We start from the raw sequence: 23,073 nt of genomic DNA on the forward strand, positions 1-23,073 counted from the left end.
AAAAAGTAAAACATAAAAATGAAAAGTAAAAAAGGAAAAAAGGAAAAATGAAAATATGAAAAACAGAACAATAAAATGAGAAAATGAGGGGAAACAGAAAAAAAAAACTGAAATAATAAAAGAAAAGATAAAGGAGAAGAACAAAAATGAGAAGTAAAAAAAAGCATAACGTGAAAAGGCAAGAAAAAAAAACCCTCCAAAAATATAGACAAAAAAGGAAAATAAAAATGGAATCAATATGAGAAAAGGGGAATAAAAAACGAGAAAAAGCTGTTAAAAAAGGACAAAAAGTGAAAAGGGGAAAAAAGGAAATAAAAAAGAAAAAGGGCAAAACATGAAAAATGAAAAGCAAAATATGAAAAAAGAAAAATACAAAAGTAAAAAAGAAGACATGGAAAAAAGAGAATATGAAAAACAGAAAGATAAAATGAGAAAAACGACGGGAAAAAAACAGAAAAAGAAACCTGAAAGAAAAAAGGAAAAGAAAGGAGAAGAACAAAACTGAGAAGAAAAAGCATAACGAGAAAAAGCAAGAATGAAGAAAAAAAGGAAAATAAAAGGGGAATCAATAAGAGAAAAGGGGAATGAAAAATGAGAAAAAGTCATGAAAAAAAAGATAAACACAAAAAGTGAAAAGGGGAAAAAAGAAGCGAAAAAGAGCGCCATTGCCACGATCCGGGTACCCCTAACCTTCTCCTTTTAGGACTCCCTTCCCGAACCGGCGCCAGACTCTGCATTCAAAATACTCATCATCGCAGTGAACGGGAGACAACCCAAGTGGAATTTTTCAAAGTCACTTTAATGAAAGCAGAAAAGTGATTTCATCTTTAAAAAACAAAACAAAAAACAAAGTAACCCCCCCACCGATACAGAAAGACCCAACAACGCTCATCTCCATAAATACACATCCCAAAAGGAAAGAACCCGGTCCCATCGAGGCTTACGAAGCTCATAATGTCGGGCGTGGTGGCTCACTCCATCTTGGACATCTCCAACTTGGTGCTCTTCGTTTCCTGAAACGCCACAAGAAAAAAAAACCCCAAAAGAAATCCTTTCAGAGTCATCTTCGTGACAAGGAGAAAAAAAAACAGCTGGACTTTGGCGCCCCCTGCTGACCGGTCACGCGTTTACAACAATGACGTCATCGAGTTCATACCACGCCATCCTGACACGTGTAGACAGAAATGTACGAATAAACGACACATTCGTCATTGATTTATTCTTTGGCTCATTTCGTTCATTGAAATACTCAGTATATGATATTTTTGTATCCTATTTCTTTCATTTTATGATTTTCCTTTTCAAAACAAGGATACTGCTGGAAGTCTCCATTTCCCAAAGGGGATGAGGAAAGTCTCTCTCTCTATATATAGCTCTCTCTCTATCGATCTATCGATCCACCTCTCTTTCTCTTTATCAATCTATCTCTCTCTCTCTTTATATCTATCTATCTATCTCTCTCTTTCTCTATATTTATCTCTCTCTATTTATATCTATATCTCTTTCTCTATATATCTCTATATATATATCTATCTCTCGTTCTCTATACATCTATCTCTCTCTCTCTCTCGTTCTTTATACCTATCTCTCTCTATATCTCTCTCTCTCTCATTCTCTCCATTTATCTATCTATTTCTCTATATAGATCTATATCCATCTATCTATTCTTTCACTTGATATGATTTTTTCCGTGTCCTCGTTTCCTATTTGGATTCTTAATGTATAACCGTCACGACACAATGCTATTCGTTGGAGAGGGCAGCCGAGAGGCCTGAGCTTTTCGCAGATGGTCGAGAAAAAAAACCACGCTAGAAAAACCCGAGAAAAGACGACAACATAAACGCAAGATTCATAAGCGTGTGAATAAATTGCGCTACGTCGTAGGATGATTTCCTTTGGCCCGCCATCGATTCCCGAGCGTATGAAAAAGAAGTTCATTAGTATCCAAAGTTACGATTCGGTTTTTAAAAACAAAAGCAAACCGAATGCTCTTTCTGGCTGCGGGCGGGCGGTGTGGCCTTTGCATAGCACGGTGAGTCGGTTCAGGTGTAAAACTTTGACCTTGATTCTCGGACTGTTACATTTCCTTTTCATTTGTGATCACGGTAGCACAGGAGGAAATACCCCCAAAAATGATGGTTTCTTTTTGCGGTCACTTTTGATTCTATTATATCTCGAACCTGTTTTAATTTGATTTAAAACAAACAACTTTGCGTGCATTAAATTGAGCAAAATAATCTACCTGTGGAACAAATGTTTTATTCTATCTTTGTAGAATGATTAGAAAATGATGTGCAAGATTTCTACTTTGTCGGGTATATTTCTTTTTTCTTTTTGCAATGCCATCCGAAATAGCTTCTTCATGAAACAAAATAAGAACATAAATGTACTAAACATAAATGTACATGACTGTTGGCCTGGAGAGGGATGGGCACCACTAGGCTGTACTTGCCCAAGACACACCACATGAAATGGGGCTCCACCCACTACCTCATGCAGAGATATTCTGCAACAGAAACTTCTCTCCTGTTCAGTCTATAAGTACCACACCCAACCCCTTGTGCTAACTGGTTATGTTACTCCTGTTGATTGGATTACTGGAGCCGACTGACAGAGTTTTCATCGAAATGAAATGAAAAATGGAACATCTAAAGCTAAATTGAAATATTTTTGGGGTATCGCTTCTTTCGTGAACAATGAGAAAAGAGCCTATGGCGGGAACTCATCTGAGCACCACCCGCTGGCTGAATCGGTAACTACGGGATGAGATTCGGGATCAAATCGATAGAATTGAAAGCAAATTGAGAAAATTCCCGCAGCTCGCTCGAAAATTTGTCATCGGCGGAAAGCGGGTTTTTGCACTCACCTCGTCCGAGTCGAGCAAGGGCGGCAGGGCGCTGCGAGGAGACAATTCTCGGTGAGCCGGTACCAGATTTTTCACATAGCGAGATGGCGGCGGGGACACTTACACGTCAGCCATGGACGAAGGGATGTTCTCCTCCACCCACTTCAGATCTTCGTCCTGAAAAACAACCTTCGGTTGATTTACGGCTAATCCCGCCTTCGAACGCCGCGAGCCGATCGCGGTCCACGTAACAGACGCTGAACTCTTGGACCAGCTCTGCTGGCATGTCCCTTCAAATTGCATTGCGGTTCCTCTTCTTAGTGTTTTTTCTTACATTTAAAACTTGGTCGTTCAATGTGCATGGGGACCCGATACGAGGAATCCCGAGAACTGATGGGGTCTAATTTCAGACGAGAGTCCACTTTGGATGAAGTTATGTGTCGATTGCAGCACCAACTCAACGTGGAGAAAGATGTCTGCATCTGTTCTAAGGTAAGTCAAGATCCTATTTGAGGTAACATATTGTCTTTTGCTGAGGAGAAATAAAATGTTATTTATATATTCATATCTCTACTGTCAAGCTAACGCTAGCTTATGTTTTTTTCCAGGGAGTTCAGAGGCCTGTTATGAGATAAATTTTGCACGTTGGTCATCAGAATTGAAGATTAAGTTCTGCAGAGTGAACCTAGGCTTTACCTTTGGAGCTAAGCTTCTATAACTTATACGTGAAGAACTACGATAAGAAATGTTAGCAATGTTATGCTGAATGACTCAAGGTAAATACTAATGAAAAGGCATTCCTGGTAGCCTATAGATCAGGGGTGTCAAACTCATTTGAACTCGGGGGCCACGCGATAGAAAAAACATTCTGTCGGGGGCCGGACGAGTAGATTCAAGAGAAAGAAAAAGGGATAAAGAAATAAGAGAAAGAGGGAGGGAAAAGGAGAGAGGGCGGGACAAAGAAAGAAAAAGAGAGGGAGAGAGTGTGAGAAACAAAAGAGATAAAAAGTGGTGCGAGAGGGGGAAAAGAAAGGGAGAGGAAGAAAGAAATCCAAAGAGAAATAAAAAGACAGAAGGAGAGAAAAGAGAAAATAAAGCGCGAAGGGTATGAAGAGATAAAAGAGAGAAAAGGAAAAAAGGTAGAGCAAAAGAAGTTAAAAAGACAGAGAGAGAGAAAGAAACAAAGAGCAACAAAGGAAGAGGAAAAAGAAACACAGAGAGTGAAAGAGACAGAGAATGGGAGAAAAGGGGTGGAAAAGGGAGAGAGAGAAAAAAAGAAATACAAGTACAGTGTCTTTGTCCGAGACACCAGGCTTTGGCAACATCAAGTTAATATATTTCAAACTGCAGCTTGTTTTTCTCTTGCGCTTCTCTAAGTGTTGTCTTGCGGGCCGGATTCAATCCCCTAGCGGGCCGCCTGTTTGACACATGTGCTATAGATGGTAAAAAGCTTGTCCTGGGGATATATGCAGCTTAGGGTTAGACTAGCTAAAGGTTTTCATTGAGGAAATCTTGAAAAGAAGCCTCCAATAAATAATCGAGTCCCCTTTGGTGACTTTGAGACGATATGTGCACAATTTTTGCCAAAGTAGCGCTCTTCACACAATCTTCAATCTCCGACGGAGTAAAGGGGGCGGAGCTTGGCCGTGATTGACATGCGTGATTGATCGGCTTACCACTTTGCTGGCTTTGCCGGCCCCGTTGATGTCGTTCTTGGCTCCCCTCATCTTCATCCCTTCTGCGGGCGGCAAGAAAATTCCGATGAGACAGACTAGACACATTTTTCTAGAGAGTTGGTAAACATACTCGAGCATTTCGCTGTCGGACCGGCGGGGAATTGCACAAAAGCGGAATGAAAAAAAGAACGGGCTAACTGAATAAGCTCAGCTTGATCTAGTCTGGCTTAACGTACTGGCTTAATGCACGATTGCCAAGCCGGGATGAAAAAACATGCCACGTTGACCCATTTTGTTTTAGCGCGGAACGAATGACCGGATGCTCCGAAGCAAGTTTCTATGCACCTTGACGAGGACAATCGATATTCCGAATCTGGTTTTTGGGATGCCACGCGAGAAGCTCGGGTTCAATGACTAGCAAGTGCAAAGGAGGCATATCCTCCGGTGAAACACATGGAAGCGACTGAAGAGCTAAATCCCCATTTTCTCACGGCACCGAAACGCAAATTTGACATTTGAACCGGGACGCATTTATGCGATCGATATGATTTTGACGAGATGATAAGACAGGATTACTATCTAGAAGTCGTGCACAACAACCAGCGAGACCAACACAAGAACACGTTTTCTGTTTCATGAACAAATAGGTTCTTTCGAGATGTTCGGCTTAAAATTCAACTGCTATTCTTCCTCCTTCTTTTGTTATAAATGAAATGATCTGCATTTCTATAGCGCTTTTCAAGTCAAGACTTCCCAACCTGCTTATTGGGGGTTCAGTGTCTTACCCAAGGACACTTCCACATGTAACACGGAGGAGCCGGGATTCGAACTGCGATCCCTTGATCCCAAGACGAGCGCTCTACCTCCTGAGCCACTGCTTCTTATTTTGTTTATAGTAGTAGTGTAACTGTATGTTTGCAGTATTTCTGTAGAAATGTTGTTGAAGTATCCCCAACGTAGCCATTTTGTAATATTACTCTGGCATTTCTGTAGAATCTTCCATAGTAGTATTTTTGCAGTATTTCTTTAGTATTTTGTTAATATTACTGTAGTTGTATTTTCAGTAATATTTCTGTTGTAGTGTATTTATGTGATAGTCTTTCTGTTGTAAAATTTGTGAAGAAGTATATTTTTTATTATAGTATTGCTGTAGAGGTAGTTCGCATTTGTTCATTGTAGTATTGTTTTAGTATATCTGTAGTTTTTTGTAGTACTTCTATATGAGTGTTTTGGAAGTGTTTCCATAGTAGTACTTCTGGAGTATTTTTGCAGTATTTCTGTAGAAGTGTTTATGAAGTATTCCCAACGTAGTCATTTCATAATATTACTCTGGTATTTCTGTAGTATCTTTGTAGTATTTCCATAGTAGTATTTGTGCAGTATTTCTTTAGTATTTTGGTATTATTACTGTGGTTGTATTTTCTGTAATATTTCTGTTGTAGTGTATTTATGTGATAGTCTTTCTGTTGTAAAATTTGTAGTAGTATATATTTTATTATAGTATTGCTATAGAGGTAGTTCGCATTTGTTCATTGTAGTATTGTTTTAGTATATCTGTAGTACTTCTATATGAGTGTTTTTGAAGTGTTTCCATAGTAGTACTTCTGGAGTATTTTTGCAGTATTTCTGTAGAAGTGTTAATGGTAATTGGTATTTTGTAGTATTTCTGTAGAGGTTGTTTGCAGTTGTTCATTGTAGTATTGTTTTAGAATATCTGTAGTTTTTTTGTTGAACTTCCGTTTGAGTGTTTTTGAAGTATTTCCATAGTAGTACTTCTGGAGTATTTTTCTAGTATTTCTTGTTTTGTTGCAGCTAAATGTCACTGCACTATTGCATTTTTCGACAACTTGGGTTAGTCTAGAAGCACTACCTTGGAAATAGTTTGCCTGTATGATATGTGACCACGAGATTTCGCTGTGCGGTGTAGTGCAACCCCAAAAAATGAGTGCTAAAAAGCACAAGGAAGAATACAAACTATGGAGACTAGATGTGGCTATTTTAAAAGGAAAAGGAAAATCTGTGTTTTTCGGAGCGCTTATAGCAGTAAGCTGGCTAAGGATACTTCGGTTCATGTATTTTTGCTCATTGTTCGGATCAATATTGTTTTATTTCAAATGATTTGACCACTAGGAAGGACTTCATTATACACACCGTCCCTCTTTTTGACGCGCCACCTCGTCCGAGCCGGTTTTGAGCAATTCCAATTCTTCTCACAAGAGGGCGCGCTCGCGCAAGTTAAGAAAGTTTGCCTGACCGACAACGGCGGTTCGAGTAGCAAAGTTCCGTCCCGGGAAACTGGAGAAAGACTGACCGAAAGCTTCGTTGACCATCAGCTCCTCTTCCTCTTCTTCGCTCTCATCGTCCACCAGGGGGCGGAAGGCGTACCTGGAACACATCCGTCCGATTGGATTTTCGGCAGCCGACGGATAGATCGGTACGACCTGGAAGCTAACCTCTGGTTGTTGGCCGACGGTCGCCACAGGAACATGATGACCAGGAGGATGGCCGAAAACAGGAAACGCCAAAAAGCGTCGTCGATCCACAACTCGCGCCAGTCCTGCAGGAGTTAAAGGTTCTTCGTCAGAAACTTGAACCGTGCCTTTATTAAAAGTGTGTGGTGACTACGATGACTAAAAAGAAGTCGCTAAGTTGCTGCTAGCGCATTCTTTGAGCTTTTTGGAGCTGATCTTTTTGTGTCAAGGGGCTGCTGTAAACTGACATGAATTCTGCCATGCATTTGTTTACACACGGTGTTGGGTAATAATTGAATTCAATAAAGCACGGCAGCGCGGTGGTTAGCGCGTGTGCGGCACAGTTCTGAGGTCATGAGATCGAACCTCCTGTGTGGAGTTTGCATGATCTCCCCGTGCTTGCGTGGTTTTCCTCCGGGCACCCCAGTTTCCTCCCACATTCCAAAAACATGCATGTCACGTTATTTGGTTGGTCCAAATTGTCCCTAGGTGTGAATGAGGGAGTGAGTTGTCTGTCTCTGTGTCCCCTGCAGTTCAGGGTGTCCCCTGCCCACTGCCCAGCGATGGCTGGGATGGGCTCCGGCACCCCCGCGACCCTACTGAGGATAAGCGGTGCAGATAATGGATGGATGGAAGGTGTTACCAATGCTCGGTTCAAAAAGCCCTGATGCTTCGTTTGCTGCTTTGATCTTACTTTTAGCAGAGCTGTTCGGGGCAGAACGCATTCAATAGGAGTAGTGGGGGAATGAGTGGAGGGGGATGTCACGCTTGTCTCTGCGTCTGTTTTTGTTTGTTTTGTTTTCTATTTGACGGTGAATGACGCCCGATTCATCATTATTTGCTCTGTATTTGCTCGGAAGGGGTTTTTGAAAAAATGAGCCGTTATCTGCACCGCTTATCCTCAGTAGGGTGGCAGGGGTGCTGGAGCCCATCCCAGCTATTTTGGGGCAAGGGGACACCCTCAACCGCTTTCCAACTCACTCGCTCATTCCCACCTTGGGACAATTTGGATCGGCCGATTAACCTGACACACGTTTTTGGAATGTGGGAGGAAAAACCCACGCATGCACAGGGAGAACGTGCAAACTCCGCACAGGAAGGCTGGTTACTGGATTCGAACCCACGACATTCGCACGGCGGGTCAACGCGCTACCCACCCATTCACCGTACCGCTAGAATAACAATCATTTTTAAGAAAAATAGTACACTTTCCTCAGACAGTTAATTTCTGTAAGCGCTTCCTAAATATAAATGGATTCCAGCATTAGTTACACGTACATTGATTCAAGTATAATATTTTATATCTATATATATATATCTATATATATATATATATATATATATAGATATATACAGTGGAACCTCGGTTTTCGAACGCCTCTCATTTCGGACAAATCGGTGTTTAACCAAAAATTTGGAGAAATTCTTGCTTGGCTGTTCAGTCATAAAATGGGAGTTCGAACGCCGGTACGCTAGGGTGCGATGCTGAGCGGCGTACGGGTGTTTTAGCCCCTAATTATGCCTCCGAAGAAGGTCGGTGCAAGCGGGACAGGTGAAAAAAGACAAGTTGTTCGCACAACTATTGCCTTTAAGAAAGACATAATAGCTAAATATGAAAGAGGTGTAGGAATTTCCGATCTCGCTAGTGAATACAGCGCGGCTAAATCTACGATCGGTACGATAGTAAAGAATAAGGAGGCTGTGAAATCGAGTGATGCCGCAATTTTTGGAGGAGGTTGATAACCTTTTGAGGATTTTTCTCTCCCCACCGTCCACCACAAAGGTAAGAAATCCTATTCATAATCCTTTTTTATTTTTGCACGTTCATGTTCTTTCGTACGGAAGATGACGCTAACGCGAACGTACGATTAGCCTGGATTAGCTTCATGTTTACGTTCGTGGTAAACATTCAGGGTGTTGGAACGGATTGAAACGATTTTACATGACTTTTAATGGGAAAAACGATTTTCCGTGATCGACCGAATCGGTTTTCGAACAAGGTTCTGGAACGGATTATGGTCGAGAACCCAGGTTCCACTGTATATGGTGTTGTTTTTTGGGCAATTTGTAAAATAGACGTTTTTCTCAGCGACAGATTTTTGTGACGTCATGTTCGATACGTGAAAATGTAGAAAAGCGAACAAAAGCTCATGATGTATGTAGCACGAGTGTGTGCATGTCAACATAAACCAGGGGTGTTCAAGTATTTGGAGTCCTTAAGGGGCCGCGTTGGGTTCAAAACGTTGGTCAAAGGACGCCTATCCTAGTTTTTTCATTTATTTTTAAATTGATGCGTTGTATTCCTTTGTATTAATTTCTAAATGGATTTATTTCTTGGCCTTTGCACCCACGGGGACAAATACGCTTCAGGATCCAGAGTGAGTCAATCCCACACCATGCGGTGCGCAAGAACAGTCTTCAACAAAGTGAAGAAAGTTCCACCAAGGTATGCAGGAAAAGAAACTGTTCTTGGTGCTGGTATCAATATAATTCTGACACGCTATGAAATGATACGAAAGGATTCTCTTAAAACTGTGTTACGATCAGTCCTGTTAACCTGCAACAGGAAGTTTTCCCCCCTAGGGCATTCGAGTATGACGTCCTTCATGATAAGCGCTAGACACAATAGGAGGCCAATTCGAACTGAAAGCGATTGACGGTAGAACTCACCGACTGGCATTTGGCCATCTTGAAGGTCTTGGTGGTCCAAATGATGAAGATGACGGAGGCTGCGAGAGACAGACTTTGAAATCCCCCGACTCTAAATCACCAGATCGGAAAATAGTTTACGTACCGATGACGGCAAAGATGAGCGTGTTGGTGAAGTGTCGGTAGAGCGCGAGCTTGACCAGGTTGCGGCGGAGTTTCAGGAGCTTCATGGTTTGGGCCAGGCTCACGAAAATGTGCCCCACAGGCAGTCAAGGATAACAAATAAGAAAAGAGCAATGGCGGCGATTTGTTTTGGGAGAAAAGCATCGATCCTGTCTCGTTTTAAAGGGACAACGTGTGATTCTGGACCACGAGATGGCGTTCTGTTATGTGATGCGACACTAAACGAAAAGGGGAATATAAACTACGTAGACTTGTTTTCTTTCCAGCGAAAAGGAATAAAACAAAAAAAGGAAAAGGAGATAGAAAATAAGAAAGAGAAAAAAAAACAAGATAAAAAAGGACAAAAACGAAAAAGTAAAAATGGAAAGTGAAAGAAAAAAAAAATCAAGAAGAAAATGTTAAAAGGGAGGAATAGAAAAACAAACTAAGAAACATTGAGAAATAAGTCAAAAAGAAAAGAAGATAAAACAAAAAAGAGAAAAAGCATGAAAAAAGAAGCATAAAGAAAGAGAAAATATATAAATGATAAACAAAAATTACCTGGGGAAAAAAATATAGAAAAAAAGGAGGGGACGACAGGTAAAAGATAGATAAGATAGATAAAAAGAATGGTAAAGGGAACAAAGAAAATAAAGTTAAAAATTGTGGAAATAGTAAGAAAAGAGGAGCAAAAAATAAAAGGGAAAAATAACAAAAAGAAAATGATATAAATAAAAAAGGAAACAAGAAAAAAACAAAGGGGAAAAAAGGAAAACAATTAAAAACCGAAAGAATGAGAAAAACAAACAAAATAAGGAGAAAAAGCAAAAAGGGAAGGGGGAAAAAAAAGTAAAGAGTATTTTTGCTTATTCAATTGAATATTGAATCAAGCTTTGTTTTACCACTAGGAGGAACTCAGTAAAACAACGCCATCAGCAAAGAGTTTGTCGCCCTCTGGCGGCCTAAGAGGATATCCACCAGATGATGCAGGAGTCGGTGAAGGCCAGCACCACGTCACACAGGAGGATGCTGCTCGCGTTGTTTCCTCGATCCTGAGAGAGAAAAGGGCGGGGCGGTGACGTCACACCTCGGCGGTAGACACGCCCCCTCGAAGGACTTACGGCGTTGACGCGGAGGACGCCCTCCGCCGCCGAGAACATCAGGTAGAGCAGGCCCACGCCCGCCACCCGGTGCAACAGGGCGCCCAGCCTGGGCCTATCACAAACAAGGGTGAGAGAGTGGCCGCGCCCACTGGTAAATTGCCACGCCTACTTGACGATGCCGTATCCCAGACTGGCGATGATGACCAAGACCCGGGCCAGGGTCCTCTTCACCGCCGACAGGACCTCGGCCAAGACCGCCGCCCCCCGAACTGAAGACAAACGGGAGAAAAAAAAAAAAAAATCGCACAATTTCAAACGAAAACCAGCACCCTGCCCTACTTCGCAAGCCGCCATATTATTCATTGTCTTCATTAGTAGAAGCGTTTAAGCAAAGTTTTGGTCCTAGGGGATACATCGGCACACAGGGGGCTAACCAAGACCGATTGACGAAAGAAGCCAGCGAGCAGCCAGGGTAGCCGGGAGTCGACAACGGCAATAAATGTGAGCTCGCCAGAAATAACCGGCAAAAGTGGCGCTAACACCAAACTAGCCATCCAAACGACACACGGTGGGGCAGCCGAAGCTTGCCGACCGGGAGCAAACAAGACCTCAAAGCCCTCGGCAGCCTCGACACTGACCGGGAGCTAGCCGCACGAGATTGTACCGACCGCAAACGACAAAAGAGCAACAAACGCCTACTTGAAAGGAAAAAATGAGCTGAATGCAATCGCTGTTCACTACCATTACCGTCTGTTTCAGAGCACACCCACGTGTTATGTTAACGCGATCCGCCATTTTAGGTTAGGCGCCCGATCTGTCAACTTGGAGTCCCAGGCGCCTGGAATATTCTGCAACCCTTCCTCGTCATTGTGGGGAGGAACAGTACACGTTCCGGGTCGATTCAAAAAATACAACCTGCACTCTCATCACCGCGATCCGGGTTCGAATACCGTTGCATCCGAGGTTACGCAAATGTCATCGGCCATATTTTTCAACGGATCGATCGTTGGACAAGTACGGTGATGTACTACCAAAAAATATATGACGGCCACCCTAACTGTGGAGTTTTTTGAGGTTACGAAAAAAAGTGCTCGTTATACACAAATACAAAACGGATTCGAAAACGATGCGTGGACACTCAACGGAAAACACTAAAAAAGAAACATTGATCGAAGAAAGAAAAACCGAGGTACTGTACTTGACTCTTGCAATGTCGATTCAAAGAACAACTTCCTGTCCCCGTATAATATCCACCAGCCACTGCTCTTTTCCACTCTCTCTCTTTTAAAGCGCTGCGCTAGATTCTTAAGGACGCACTGTCGCTCGTAGCGCTGGCCCGATTTTCAAGCCGTCAAAATGTTTCGAGTTCTTGTTACCTTCGCGGACACAAAAATATGAAAGACGTGAATGTTTATGCACTCTCGGTTACAAAAGACAGACTTTACGTTTGTATCATCACTCCTCCTCCCGAGTACTCACAATCAAAACATGAAATTTGGGGTTCGCTCAAGCTCTAGTACAGACGGCCCCGTCCCGGATCTTTCGGGCCCCGTCTTCCCCCCGGGCCGGACTCACCTGACTGCCCGTCGTAACGGATGTTCTGGAACTCGGCGTAGTAGACGGCTTTCTCCAGCATCCCCAGGAAGACCACCCCCCCGATCCAGAACTGGATCCGGAGCAGGTCTCGCCAGTAGCGCGCCGACAGCAGCAGCCACAAAAGCGCCAGCAGGACGTACGCCACGCACATGGACATGTAGAACTGGGCGGGACGAAAAGACAGACGCTGGATGGACAGCTCCTGGGCATCCTCCGGAGCGCCGTCCTCACCAGCATGAGCGGCCATTCCGAGGCCGAGATGTAGTCGTGGGCTCCTTTCATGCGGACGTCCACTGCCGAGAAAGGAAGGCCTTGAAAAGTCTGACGAGGGACACCAGTTGTCCTGATCCAAAGTACAGCGGGACCTCTACTTACAAATGTCTCGACATACAAATGTTTCAGGTTACAAGGTACCTGAAGCGGAAAATATTACCTCCAGTTACATTCAAGTCAAAAATACCGTACGGTACGCAGTGCTACTCGCCACTCCTAGAGTTCTACCTGGCAACTCTGTGCGTACGCGTGAATCCCGGCATGCTCTTCGTGTCGCCTTCCCGCTCTGTAAGCAGTCTACTTTATGTTAGCATTACTAAGAGCCATCATTCACGATGAACCCCATGAGAGAGGAAGAGCCTTTTCATGGCCATCGAAACACAGTAAGAGATAATAGAAAGGTATGAAAAATGCCAGTCAGGAGGAGTTCAGAGACGACAAAGAAGAGGACACAGCCATCATTCCATCAGTCCAAATGAAAGACATTTTGGCTCAGAATTTGCGGAAAGAAATCACCCGGAAAAAGTGTTGACGGGTCAGCCTATTGCTTATTACGATGGCACATTTCTGACAGATGATCAAAAGCCGGCAAATGCAGACGTCATTGGATCCGTTTTTCAAGAAACGCCAGGCAAAAAACACTACCGAGGACCAGTCAGCAAAGAGGCCGGTTAAAAGGTAAAGGGAAGTTTGTATTATCTCCTTTTTTCTGTGTTTTTTGACATGATGTGCCTCTCGTTTTATGTTGATTGTGCTGTAACCTCATTTGAACATGTAGTTGTTTCATGATCTGATGCTCTCTTAGGATTTACGATAGTTAAAAAATATCCTACATTTGCGGGGCTTGGAACGGATTAACGCATTTACATTCTGGTAACTGGTCTGCATTTCTATAGCACTTTTCAAGTCACTGAAGACTTACCAAAGCGCTTTGCAGTGTATTTCTGGCTTTTTCGTTTTAGTTTATCTCTCTCACAGCGGACATGCACCCGTGATGAAAATTTCAGACCCCTTCATGATTTCTAAGTGGGAGAAATAGCAATATAGCAGGGTGTTCGGATACTTATTTTCTTGACTGTAAATAAAAACAACCGCAGAACAAAACATAAACATGTGAAATGAAAAGTAAAGTATGACACAGTAAAAGTTAAACAGCGTCCTTGGGCAAGACACTTCGACATATAACACGGAGGAGCCGGGAATCGAACCGTTCAAAAGGTGTCTCTATTACGAGGTTTTCAGGTTACGAAGTTACTCCCAAAAGGAATTTGATTCGTAAGTAGAGGTACCACTGTAGCATCCTTTTCCTAGGACACAGGAAAAGCCCCTGTTACTATATGATACTCACGCTGCAGGGTCCAGGGGACCGTCTTGTCTTTCACCTCCGGTTTCGGAGTCTGCTGCAAGTCCAAAACCAGTCAGAATGCTCAGAAAGTTGGAGAAACGTAAATACTACAGAACACGCAAAAAAAACTAAAGATAGATATTTCTTCAAAAGGAGCAGTGATGTTAGGAACAATGATCAGGGATCATCATCACCAAGTTCCCAGGAAACAAATGACTGAACAATTAAATAAAAGAAAAAGGCGCAAAGATACTTTGAATCATAATCACTGATCATAAAAAATTAAAAAGAAATAAAGAAAAAAAAACTAAAGTCATAAGAAATAAAGAGAAGAAAGAAAAAAGCTAAGAAAAAAAGAATATAAATTAAGAGGTCAAATAAAAAAACATGTAATACAAAGGAAATGAAGAAAAGAAATTAAGGAAAAAGGGAAAAGAAATAAAGACCGAAAGGATGGAAGAAAGAAGGGAGAAATACAGAACAGAAATAGAAAAAGGAAAGCAAACAAAAAAGAAAAATGTAAACATTAAAAAAGAGAGAAAAAAAGGAAATAACTAAAGTAATACATTGCTAAATAAAAAAATAAACAATTGAATAAAGTAAATGAATATATAAAAGAAAAAAGAAAAGAAAGCAAAATAGACAGAAAAAAACTAGAAAGAAAATGGCACAATCATCCTACGAGAATTTGTCCGAAAACAAAAAGTCTGACCTCTCGGATGTTGAGCAGGAACATGTAAGGCCCGTCTGCCCAAGTTTGGGCCACCGCGTCCAGGTGGGGGTGGGCCGCAGCCTGAAGGGGTGGGGTCAACAAAATCACCGACAAGAAACAGAATTAGGAGGGAAACGGACGCCCTCTGCTGGACAAAAGTGAAAAGTGCACGGCAGGGGAGGCAATTCCATGCACTTTTTGCCGAGTATCAATGGCGCCACGCATCCGTGATCAATTTGCTCGCCTTTCAAAACCCATTTGATTTTTTGAACCTGTTTCGGAGGATGTCGGACGTCTCCTTGGACATTTCCTGCAGAAGTTGCCGCCGCCGCCGCGGTCGTGCTCTTCTTCTTCTCGTCTTCTGGACCTGCAGCCGTCTGGACCGGGGGCAAAAGGGAGACGCTGTCACAGAATACCAGACGGACACAAAAAACTGGTGGCCTCACTTAAGGTACAAAATAGATAATAGCGTTCGACTTGACAACCAGAGCCCCCGTCAGCGTCATTTTTACACGCACTTTAAAAAAAAAAAAAATCTTCATTTGTAATCTTGGTCTATCAAGACGGACTGCCAGGACCCACGGCGATGGAAATCCTTTCAAGCCAAAATTCAATTTCCTAGCATTCAAATGCAAGCATTTTCCATGATTTCAAAGAGCCGAACGAACCCCGCCCCTATCTTTTTTTAATGGAGTCGTTTCGATAGGCCGACCCAGCGAACCCGTCCAACGGGACAAATTGTGCAAAAGGTTCTCACCTCCTCCGCCCTTCGCCTCCTACCAGGGTTCTTCTCCGCGTTGGCCTGAAAATGGACCATAAAAAGCTCAAAAAGGAGAGGAAAGGTTAAACATTGGTGGCTAAACCCCGTTTCCCTCTTTTTGATCTCATCTTTGAAAAATCAGGCCTTCTGATTTTTGGGCGTTTCTAGGAGGAAAAAGGTGAACTATGCCCTCCCTCAAAGGGGACGGCGTGTCGTATTGACCGATTCCTTCAAAAACAAGATCCATTTGAATGGCCTTGATGGTCATTTTACAAGTAGAACAAAATTGGAGGGCTTTTCCTTTCAGTGCAAATGAGACCAATTCAAAAGGTGAAAAAGCATCCAGAAAAGAATAGCCAACTATTGTAAAAATGACTCAGAGAAATTTGTATTTGACATAACATGAGGTTGACCTCGACAGAGCTGACATGATTATTTGCCATTTTTCGGCAAGAATAACAAGCTTTTTTGCCCCCACCTTTCTCCGATCTTCATTTTCCCTCTGTTTTCTTGTTTGTTTTCTAGTTTCCTTTCTTCCTCTCGATTATTCCTTTTTTTTAATTATTTTCTTCAAAAAAATATTTGTATTTATTTGGATTTCATTTCCTCACTTGTTTTTGGTTGCACCACACAACTCAGCGCTATGTAATGGTCAAATATTACACATTGTAGCATTGAAAGTTAGGGAAAAGCGGAATATGATTCGTAGCTCTTATATCAAAACGTCGTTAGTATTTGGATGGCCGTGTCTAGATTCTTATTGCGAGTAAATCTTCTGGGTGGGTCGACTTCCTCTTTCAAATCAAATCCACTCTGCAGTAGTGTTAAAAAGAGGCATTGTTTGTCCAAGTGTATCTTTCCACCGAGCGGGGCGGACTCCTGCTCGTCATTTCGCTTTAGCCATTTTGTCAAAACTGGGTTTGGGAATGAGAAGTGGCTATTTTGCAAGCGAGGGGCCCCGTGTTCAGAGAGAAGCTCGTCCGCCGGGCCCAACCGACTAAAGTCATACTACTGGTTTGCCGTTTGCGCGGCCTTGATTTGATTTGGTCTTTTCTCACCAGAAAGTCGGCCAATGGCCACTTGTGTTAAATGTTTGCAGGCACAACCGCATCGTTCTTCTCTCCTATTGCTCTTTTTTTCTTCGGAATGACTGCTCATGAGGTAGAGCACCAAAAACCTGTCTTTTTTCCCCTTTTTCTTCGTTCTCTTAATTCCCCCCATGTTCTTTTCATTTTTTGTTTTTAATTATTTTTGTCTTTTACCTTTTTTTTTTTACTTTTTTTTTTGCAAACGGCTGAACAAAAATAAGGAACATTTGAAAACATTTCTATTGTCGACTAAATTTTTCCCAAATTATCCATTTTTTTCTCATTCTTTGCAAAAAATAAAAAATAAAAAACACCCGAGAAGATGGGTACAATTTGGTCACTTTGAGTGTCTGTACTTTATATTCTTGTCTTGTGCTTTGTAGAATTTGTTTTAGTTGCACTGCTCAATCATGACCACTAGGGGTGAAAAAGACACGCTGTCCTTTTGAAGGCAGAAAACAACTGGGAAAGGCTTCAGAGCTTTTATTTTAAAAAGGAATATTTAGGTCTGAACATGATCATGGTTAGGAAATCTTGTCTTTTCTCACCTGAAATTGGGTGAGCGGCGTCTCCTCATCGAAGGATGCCAGACCCAACTGTGGCGACGCAAAAGGATCACTTTTTAGCGAGCGCATACCGTGTGTCGGGGTGTGCTTGGTCTTACGATGTTGGGGTCCATGTGAGGCTGGCAGGACACCAGCGGGTACTGGTGGAACACGTAGAAACCCGAACCTCCTCCCGGATTCACTTGGGTGGAGCCGAAGTAGCCGTCGGCGCCGCTCTCCTGCACGGTAGCCGGGACAAATCAGGACACGGACACATATTAGTCCGCCGCGCCCATGTGATTATCGTTATCGGTTGATGCAGTTCTTTCATTTTCACGCCCTTTAGGAGAGATAGGCCGTTTTAAACTATATTTTTTAAAAGGCACAGGGAAGGTCCTTAAGAACAGGTTGGACTTTCTGGTCGCTTACAGGTGTGGATGACCTCATGTGCGGTCCCTTCTCAAAGTTTCTTCATTTTCCTCATGTTGAGGTTTTTGAGTTTTTCCTTGCCCTCATATAGGTTTTAGATCAGGGGATGGTGTCATAATGGTCTGTGGTTTGCAATAATCTGTGGTCAGTGCAGCCCTTTGAGACTCTTTGTGGTTAAGGGCCAAACAAATAAGGGCCAAGACACATTCGTCAGACCTACATGTCATTGGTAGGCCACTAATGTTATTATTGTGCGTTCCACCAGGAGCGAGGAAGCCGAGAAATCAACAACCACGGCGGAGCATCCCCATCAGTCTGAAACAAGATACCCCAGCACTGTAAAGCCGGGGTAGCTCACCAAAGACTTGCATCTATCACTTTCGATGATAATACTCAACCATGGTCTCCTTATACACGCGAGATTCCATTGAATCCACGCGTGTCAAGTATTGACTCCAAAACACGGCAGACACAAAAAAAAACAATCAGCCGGAAAGCATATCTGCATCGACGGACATTCCTTGTTGCTAACCGTCTGTTTAGCCCCATAATTCCCGTTTGGAAATAAAGAGACTAGTGAAATGATTTTCTAAAAGCTGTTGGCATCTGAACTTTCGATTGCCATCCTTTAAAGCCAGTTGCAGGCTTCATGGTCCACAACATGCACGATCTGGGCCTGTACTGCCTCCTTTACCTCCAAATCACTGTAGCCAATAGTGATCGATTCAAACGATGAATGACATCTTGGTTAGCCAATGGATATGAAGATGTCACTATTTTCTTCAAATCACACCCTGGCATAAGTGCGCGTAATCCCACTCGTGATTCATTTTTACGCAAGTGTGCACAATCATGGATTGACTTCTGGAAAGAGAATTCAAAATCTTTTCCAATTTCTAAAAAATTGGCCAAAGTCAAATACATAAATATTTGCAAAGATTTTTGTGCCGTCTATTAAACTTCCCTTTGATAAATGCGTAAAACACAAGGTTTAGTTTTTTGGAAGGTGATCAAATTAGACCCATGACCAGGTAAGGCTTCATGCTGCTTACCAGCTTTGTTGCCCATGCTACACGCATCTGCAGGCATTTAATTGCAATCATTTCCTTGTGTAAATATTGTGTAAATGATAACTATAACCTTATCCTCCTTGTTTTATAACCTTATCTTCTCTGTTCCTTATCTTCTTGGTTTCTACTGTGAATGTGTGAAACTGGAGTGTCATGCCCAATTTCGTTGTCACAATATGTCAACCCATTTTGTAACAATGACAATAATGGTATATTCTATTCTATTCTATAAAAATCAGGCGAGAGTAAAAACCTTCTACTTCTGTGTGTTCCAAATCAGATGACCACTTGCAGTGGGGACAAACCATTGAGTGTCCAGATTCTCCAAACGGTTCAAGAACAGCATTCAATTTATGTCTTGGATTGGGATTTGAGGCAAATTTTACCGGAAAGGAGGGGACCAAGTACATAGCCTTGCTGACAGCCACAGGTAACACTAAAAGCATTTTATGTATTGAAGGATCTTATACGTTTGACTATAAAGGATGTCATACGATTGAATACAAGTTACATTTATTGAGTTTAATGCAAGATTTTCACCGAGTGGGCTTTAGTTCAATGACAGGACAGGCTGTTCGAAACGCATGATATTTTGTCTAGGGAATTTTGATAACAGGACTCTTGACGGTTGACGCAGGCGTTGCTTTGAGGACGACAGACATTAAGACGCTCGTCTATGAGATTGTGAAGCCCACGTTGGGGTTCCTTGGCACGCCCATGGGAGGAGCCGGCAAACCCTTATGCGGGGAGAAGATGGCCAATAGGAGAAAGCTAAAGGACTTCAGAAAAAGGCTTCCCAGAGACTCCAACGTCACTTTGTCCGTCTTCGATGGAGTTCACAAAGTTCTTTTGTTAAGGAGAATACATCTGCCCTCGTGTGAAAATGTCGGGTTTCCTGTTCATTTTCTCTCGAGAAACGAGCGCGCATAATTGTGTTTGGCTAATGGAGTCAGATAACTCATTCGAACAATTTGGTCAACGCTACATTTTGATCATTAATTCCCAACAGTATCCGTCTCCCCCTGGAATGTCGAGTAATATTTCTTGTTATCTGGTTTGTTTATATAGAAAATATTGACGCATCATTGTTGTGTATGGAGGTGCAATAAAGAACTCAGATAAGAAGGTGCGCGTCTTACGTCCAGGCCGAAGACTTCATCGTAGCAATGAGAGTTCCTCAGGTACCAGGACACGTTCAAGAAGACGGGCGAGGAGGAATTGCACGCCACTGGCGCACAGAAAAGGACCAAAATCAGAAAGAAAACGTGCACGAACTCACATTCGAATCCACGCGAAAAACGTGCAGTGTGCGCATGCGCGCGCGCTTACATTTGAGATGAATGACACTGTTGTTGAAGAGTGTTTTCGCGAAGACGAAAAGGTTGTGCTTCTTTAAAGTCTCCTGCAAGACAAAAATAACGTTTGAAAGGGCAAATGTTGTCCCGGTGTTAGTAAGAGTCTCGGAAACTTCTCGAGTGCGCCGACGTCACCAGCACGGCCAACTTACGCCGTCCGTGTTGACGAGCCATTTTCCCTGCTCCGACACCGCACGTGCCGGTCCGTATAGTCCGGAGAGCAGCAGCAGGACCAGGACCGTCCCGGTTCGGAGCCCGCGACCCAAAAACGTCGCCATAAGCCAAACCCAAAGACGGGGAAGTCCCGAGACGGCTGGACTGGGGGCCGCCACTTCCTGCTTCCGTAAACGTCACCGTGATGTCATCAGCAATCGACAACTCGCAGCATTAATATATATCTTACTTTGTTGTCCTTCTTCCTTTTTAATTTTATTTTTCTCTTCTTTTTTCTAGATTTTTCTCTTTTTTTCTTATATTTTTCTTGTTTTCATCTTTTTTCTTTTATTTTTTCCCAGCTCTCTTCTTAATTTTTCTTTCTTTTTGCCCTTTTCCTGCCTGGTTTCTCATTTTTTATCTCCTTTTCCTTTTTTTCAATTTGTTTTTCCTATCTTTTGACCCTTTTTCTAGCTTTATTATTTTTCCTTCTTTATTCTGTTTTTTATTTGTATTGTTATTTGCCCTAGCTTTTTTTCCCATCTCTTCTTTTTCTCCTTTTCCTTTATTATTTTGTTTCCAGCGTTTTATTTGCTTTATTATTTTCTTTTTTTCTATCTATTTACCATTTGTACTTTTATCTTTTTCTTCTTTTGTTTTTCTTTTTTTACCCCAGTTTTTTGCGTGGGCAGAGCTTGATAATACTTCAAATGAGAAAACAAATGGAGCCTTTTTTTAACTATATTCTATTTTTTTTTTCTTCATTTTTTGAGTGTAAAACAGAAACAAAATTTATGTGCAAAATGAAAAAAAAAAACGTTTGAGGGAATAAAGATGGCGGCCAATCATGTTGTCAGCTCCTTCAAGGTTTTGTCAAAGAAAAACTCATTTCTCCACCGCATTAAAGATTGCTTTTGAAGACACAGTGACAGCTGAGCGGTTAGCGCGTGTGCGGCACAATTCTGAGGTCATGAGATCGAACCTTCCAGTGTGGAGTTTGCATGTTCTCCCCGTGGGTTTCCTCCGGGCACTCCGGTTTCCCCCCACATACCAAAAACATGCATTTCAGGTGAATTGTCCGGTCCAAATTGTCCCTAGCTGGGAATGAATTGAGGACGTCCACTGCCCAAAGATAGCTGGGATGGGCTCCAGCACCCCCGTCACCCTACTGAGGATAAGCGGCCCAGATAATGGATGGATGGAAGACGTTTACCAGGGCTCAAATCAACATCTGGGTTGCAAGACTTAGACGAGTAAAAACAAGCGCCGGAGGTTCCATTGAAGTTTTTATTCCAATAAAGCAAATATTGAATACATTCTGGGCTTGTGAAAACAGACAGATCTGCCAATACTTTCAAGAAAGGATTCACAAAATGGCGCCCTGGCATTTTTGGATCAGGAAAAAGGCCTGGTTTTGGGGAGACTCACATTCTCCCCAAAGCCAACAAGAACACTTGGAACAAGACTGAATGAGTGAACATAACAAAAGGAAATCCTTCACGCAAATACATGGATAAGTGCATTGATTCCATCGAAATGAGTCAAATGATTAAAAAAAAAAGGGATCATTCAAATCATCTATTAATCGGAACTAGAAAACGCAAATAATGAGGACATATTTCAAGATTCCAACATGCCCAAAAGTATGGAAGACCGATCCTGCCATATGTGGGAAGAAACGGAAAAATCAATATAAAATTGCTTCAAATATATGCCACAGAAATCAGTCAACACCTAATAACATCACGTCATATCTAAATATAGGACATGAAGATAATCTATTCATTCGTAAATGCATTTTGTCATTTGTTTCGGAATTTAATGTCGTGTATTTTGTCACAACAGTGTGTTATTTAAATGAGAGGGCGGGTCAACCCGGCTGATCTTGATTCCAATTGGTTGATTGACAAGTGCACGGATGAACTGCAATGCATTTCTTCATCACTGATCAACCAATAGGTGAACAGGTCAACCAGTTTGACCCGCCTCCCTCATTTGAAGATTCAGTTGTGACAACCAAATAAATGAGAATATATGTGCCCAACTCCGCCCCAAACGACACCACAAAATACACAAAGAACGAGCCGACAAACTACACGTCAAAAAACTGCCACAAAAAAAAACTCGAGAAAAAACCTGACATAAAACAAAACACACTTCCTGACTAAAAACACAACAAAATACTTGAAAATGCCAAAACGACATGATAAAAAATAAAAAATAAAGGAAAAAAAAACCCAACAAAAAACCACGTCAAAATAATGAAATCGATAAACAAAAAAGTAAATCAGATCATGCATAAATAAATTGCATTGATGTCATCCATTTAGACACGAAGTGATTCATTTATTTCCGCGGCTTCTATTTCTACACTATGTCACAAAAGAGTGTACACCCTTCCCGTTTCTGCAGAGATTTCATCAGAATGATAGAAAGAGAAAAAGAGAAAGAGAGAGAAAAAGAGAGGGATAGAAAGATAGATAGAGATAGATTGATGGGTAGATAGAGAGATAGAGAGAAAGAGAGAGAGAGAGAGATGGGTAGAGAGAGAGAGAAAGATAGAGAGAAAGAGAGAGAGAGAGAGAGAGAGAGAGAGAGAGAGATAGATGGATGGAGAAGGATAGAGATAGATAGATATCAATAGATAGAGATAGAGAGATGGAGATGGATGGATAGAGATAGATAGAGGTAGATAGAGAGATAGAGATAGATAGAGATAGATAGAGATAGACAGATGGAGATAGAGAGATGGAGATAGATAGATAGATAGATAGAGAGAGATAGAGAGATAGAGATAGATACTTTATTCATCCCCGTAGGGAAATTCACAACACTGAAGAA

General features: G+C 42.0%; 1 protein-coding gene across 2 annotated transcripts; it reads right to left on the reverse strand.

Moving 5' to 3' along the window:
• Positions 1 to 778: 778 nt before the first annotated feature.
• On the reverse strand, positions 779 to 20,439 carry tmem87a (transmembrane protein 87A). Of its 2 annotated transcripts, none has more exons than XM_088345953.1 (22): positions 20,232 to 20,439; positions 20,054 to 20,126; positions 19,864 to 19,952; positions 17,345 to 17,464; positions 17,229 to 17,276; positions 15,590 to 15,634; positions 15,105 to 15,209; positions 14,833 to 14,913; positions 14,124 to 14,172; positions 12,734 to 12,795; positions 12,482 to 12,665; positions 11,076 to 11,175; positions 10,925 to 11,018; positions 10,776 to 10,855; positions 9,787 to 9,893; positions 9,663 to 9,721; positions 6,975 to 7,078; positions 6,833 to 6,906; positions 4,522 to 4,583; positions 2,970 to 3,022; positions 2,867 to 2,897; positions 779 to 1,013 (listed from the first exon to the last, which is right to left on the reverse strand). In XM_088345953.1, exons 1-22 carry the CDS (start codon positions 20,355 to 20,357, stop codon positions 972 to 974), a joined length of 1,788 nt encoding a protein of 595 aa, XP_088202079.1. In that variant the 5' UTR covers positions 20,358 to 20,439; the 3' UTR covers positions 779 to 971. The 2 variants fall into 2 exon arrangements, with proteins under 2 accessions (XP_088202079.1, XP_088202077.1); XM_088345951.1 differs by having other exon boundaries at positions 14,124 to 14,175.
• Between the last annotated feature and the right edge of the window lie 2,634 nt (positions 20,440 to 23,073).

The sequence above is a fragment of the Urocampus carinirostris genome, chromosome 10, assembly GCF_059441175.1.
Source record: "Urocampus carinirostris isolate Australia breed hairy pipefish chromosome 10, RoL_Ucar_1.0, whole genome shotgun sequence".
NCBI classification, from domain to species: domain Eukaryota; kingdom Metazoa; phylum Chordata; class Actinopteri; order Syngnathiformes; family Syngnathidae; genus Urocampus; species Urocampus carinirostris.

What these genes read in the sequence shown, in the direction of transcription:
- tmem87a (XM_088345951.1), bottom strand. Translation starts at nt 20,357, where the DNA reads ATGGCGACGTTTTTGGGTCGCGGGCTCCGAACCGGGACGGTCCTGGTC. An exon ending in ATGAAGTCTTCGGCCTGGAC is followed by an intron (nt 17,465 to 19,863) that starts GTAAGACGCGCA and finishes GCTACCGTGCAG; the next exon opens with GAGAGCGGCGCCGACGGCTA. An exon ending in GGTCCCCTGGACCCTGCAGC is followed by an intron (nt 12,796 to 14,123) that starts GTGAGTATCATA and finishes CTTTCTCGGCAG; the next exon opens with TGGACGTCCGCATGAAAGGA.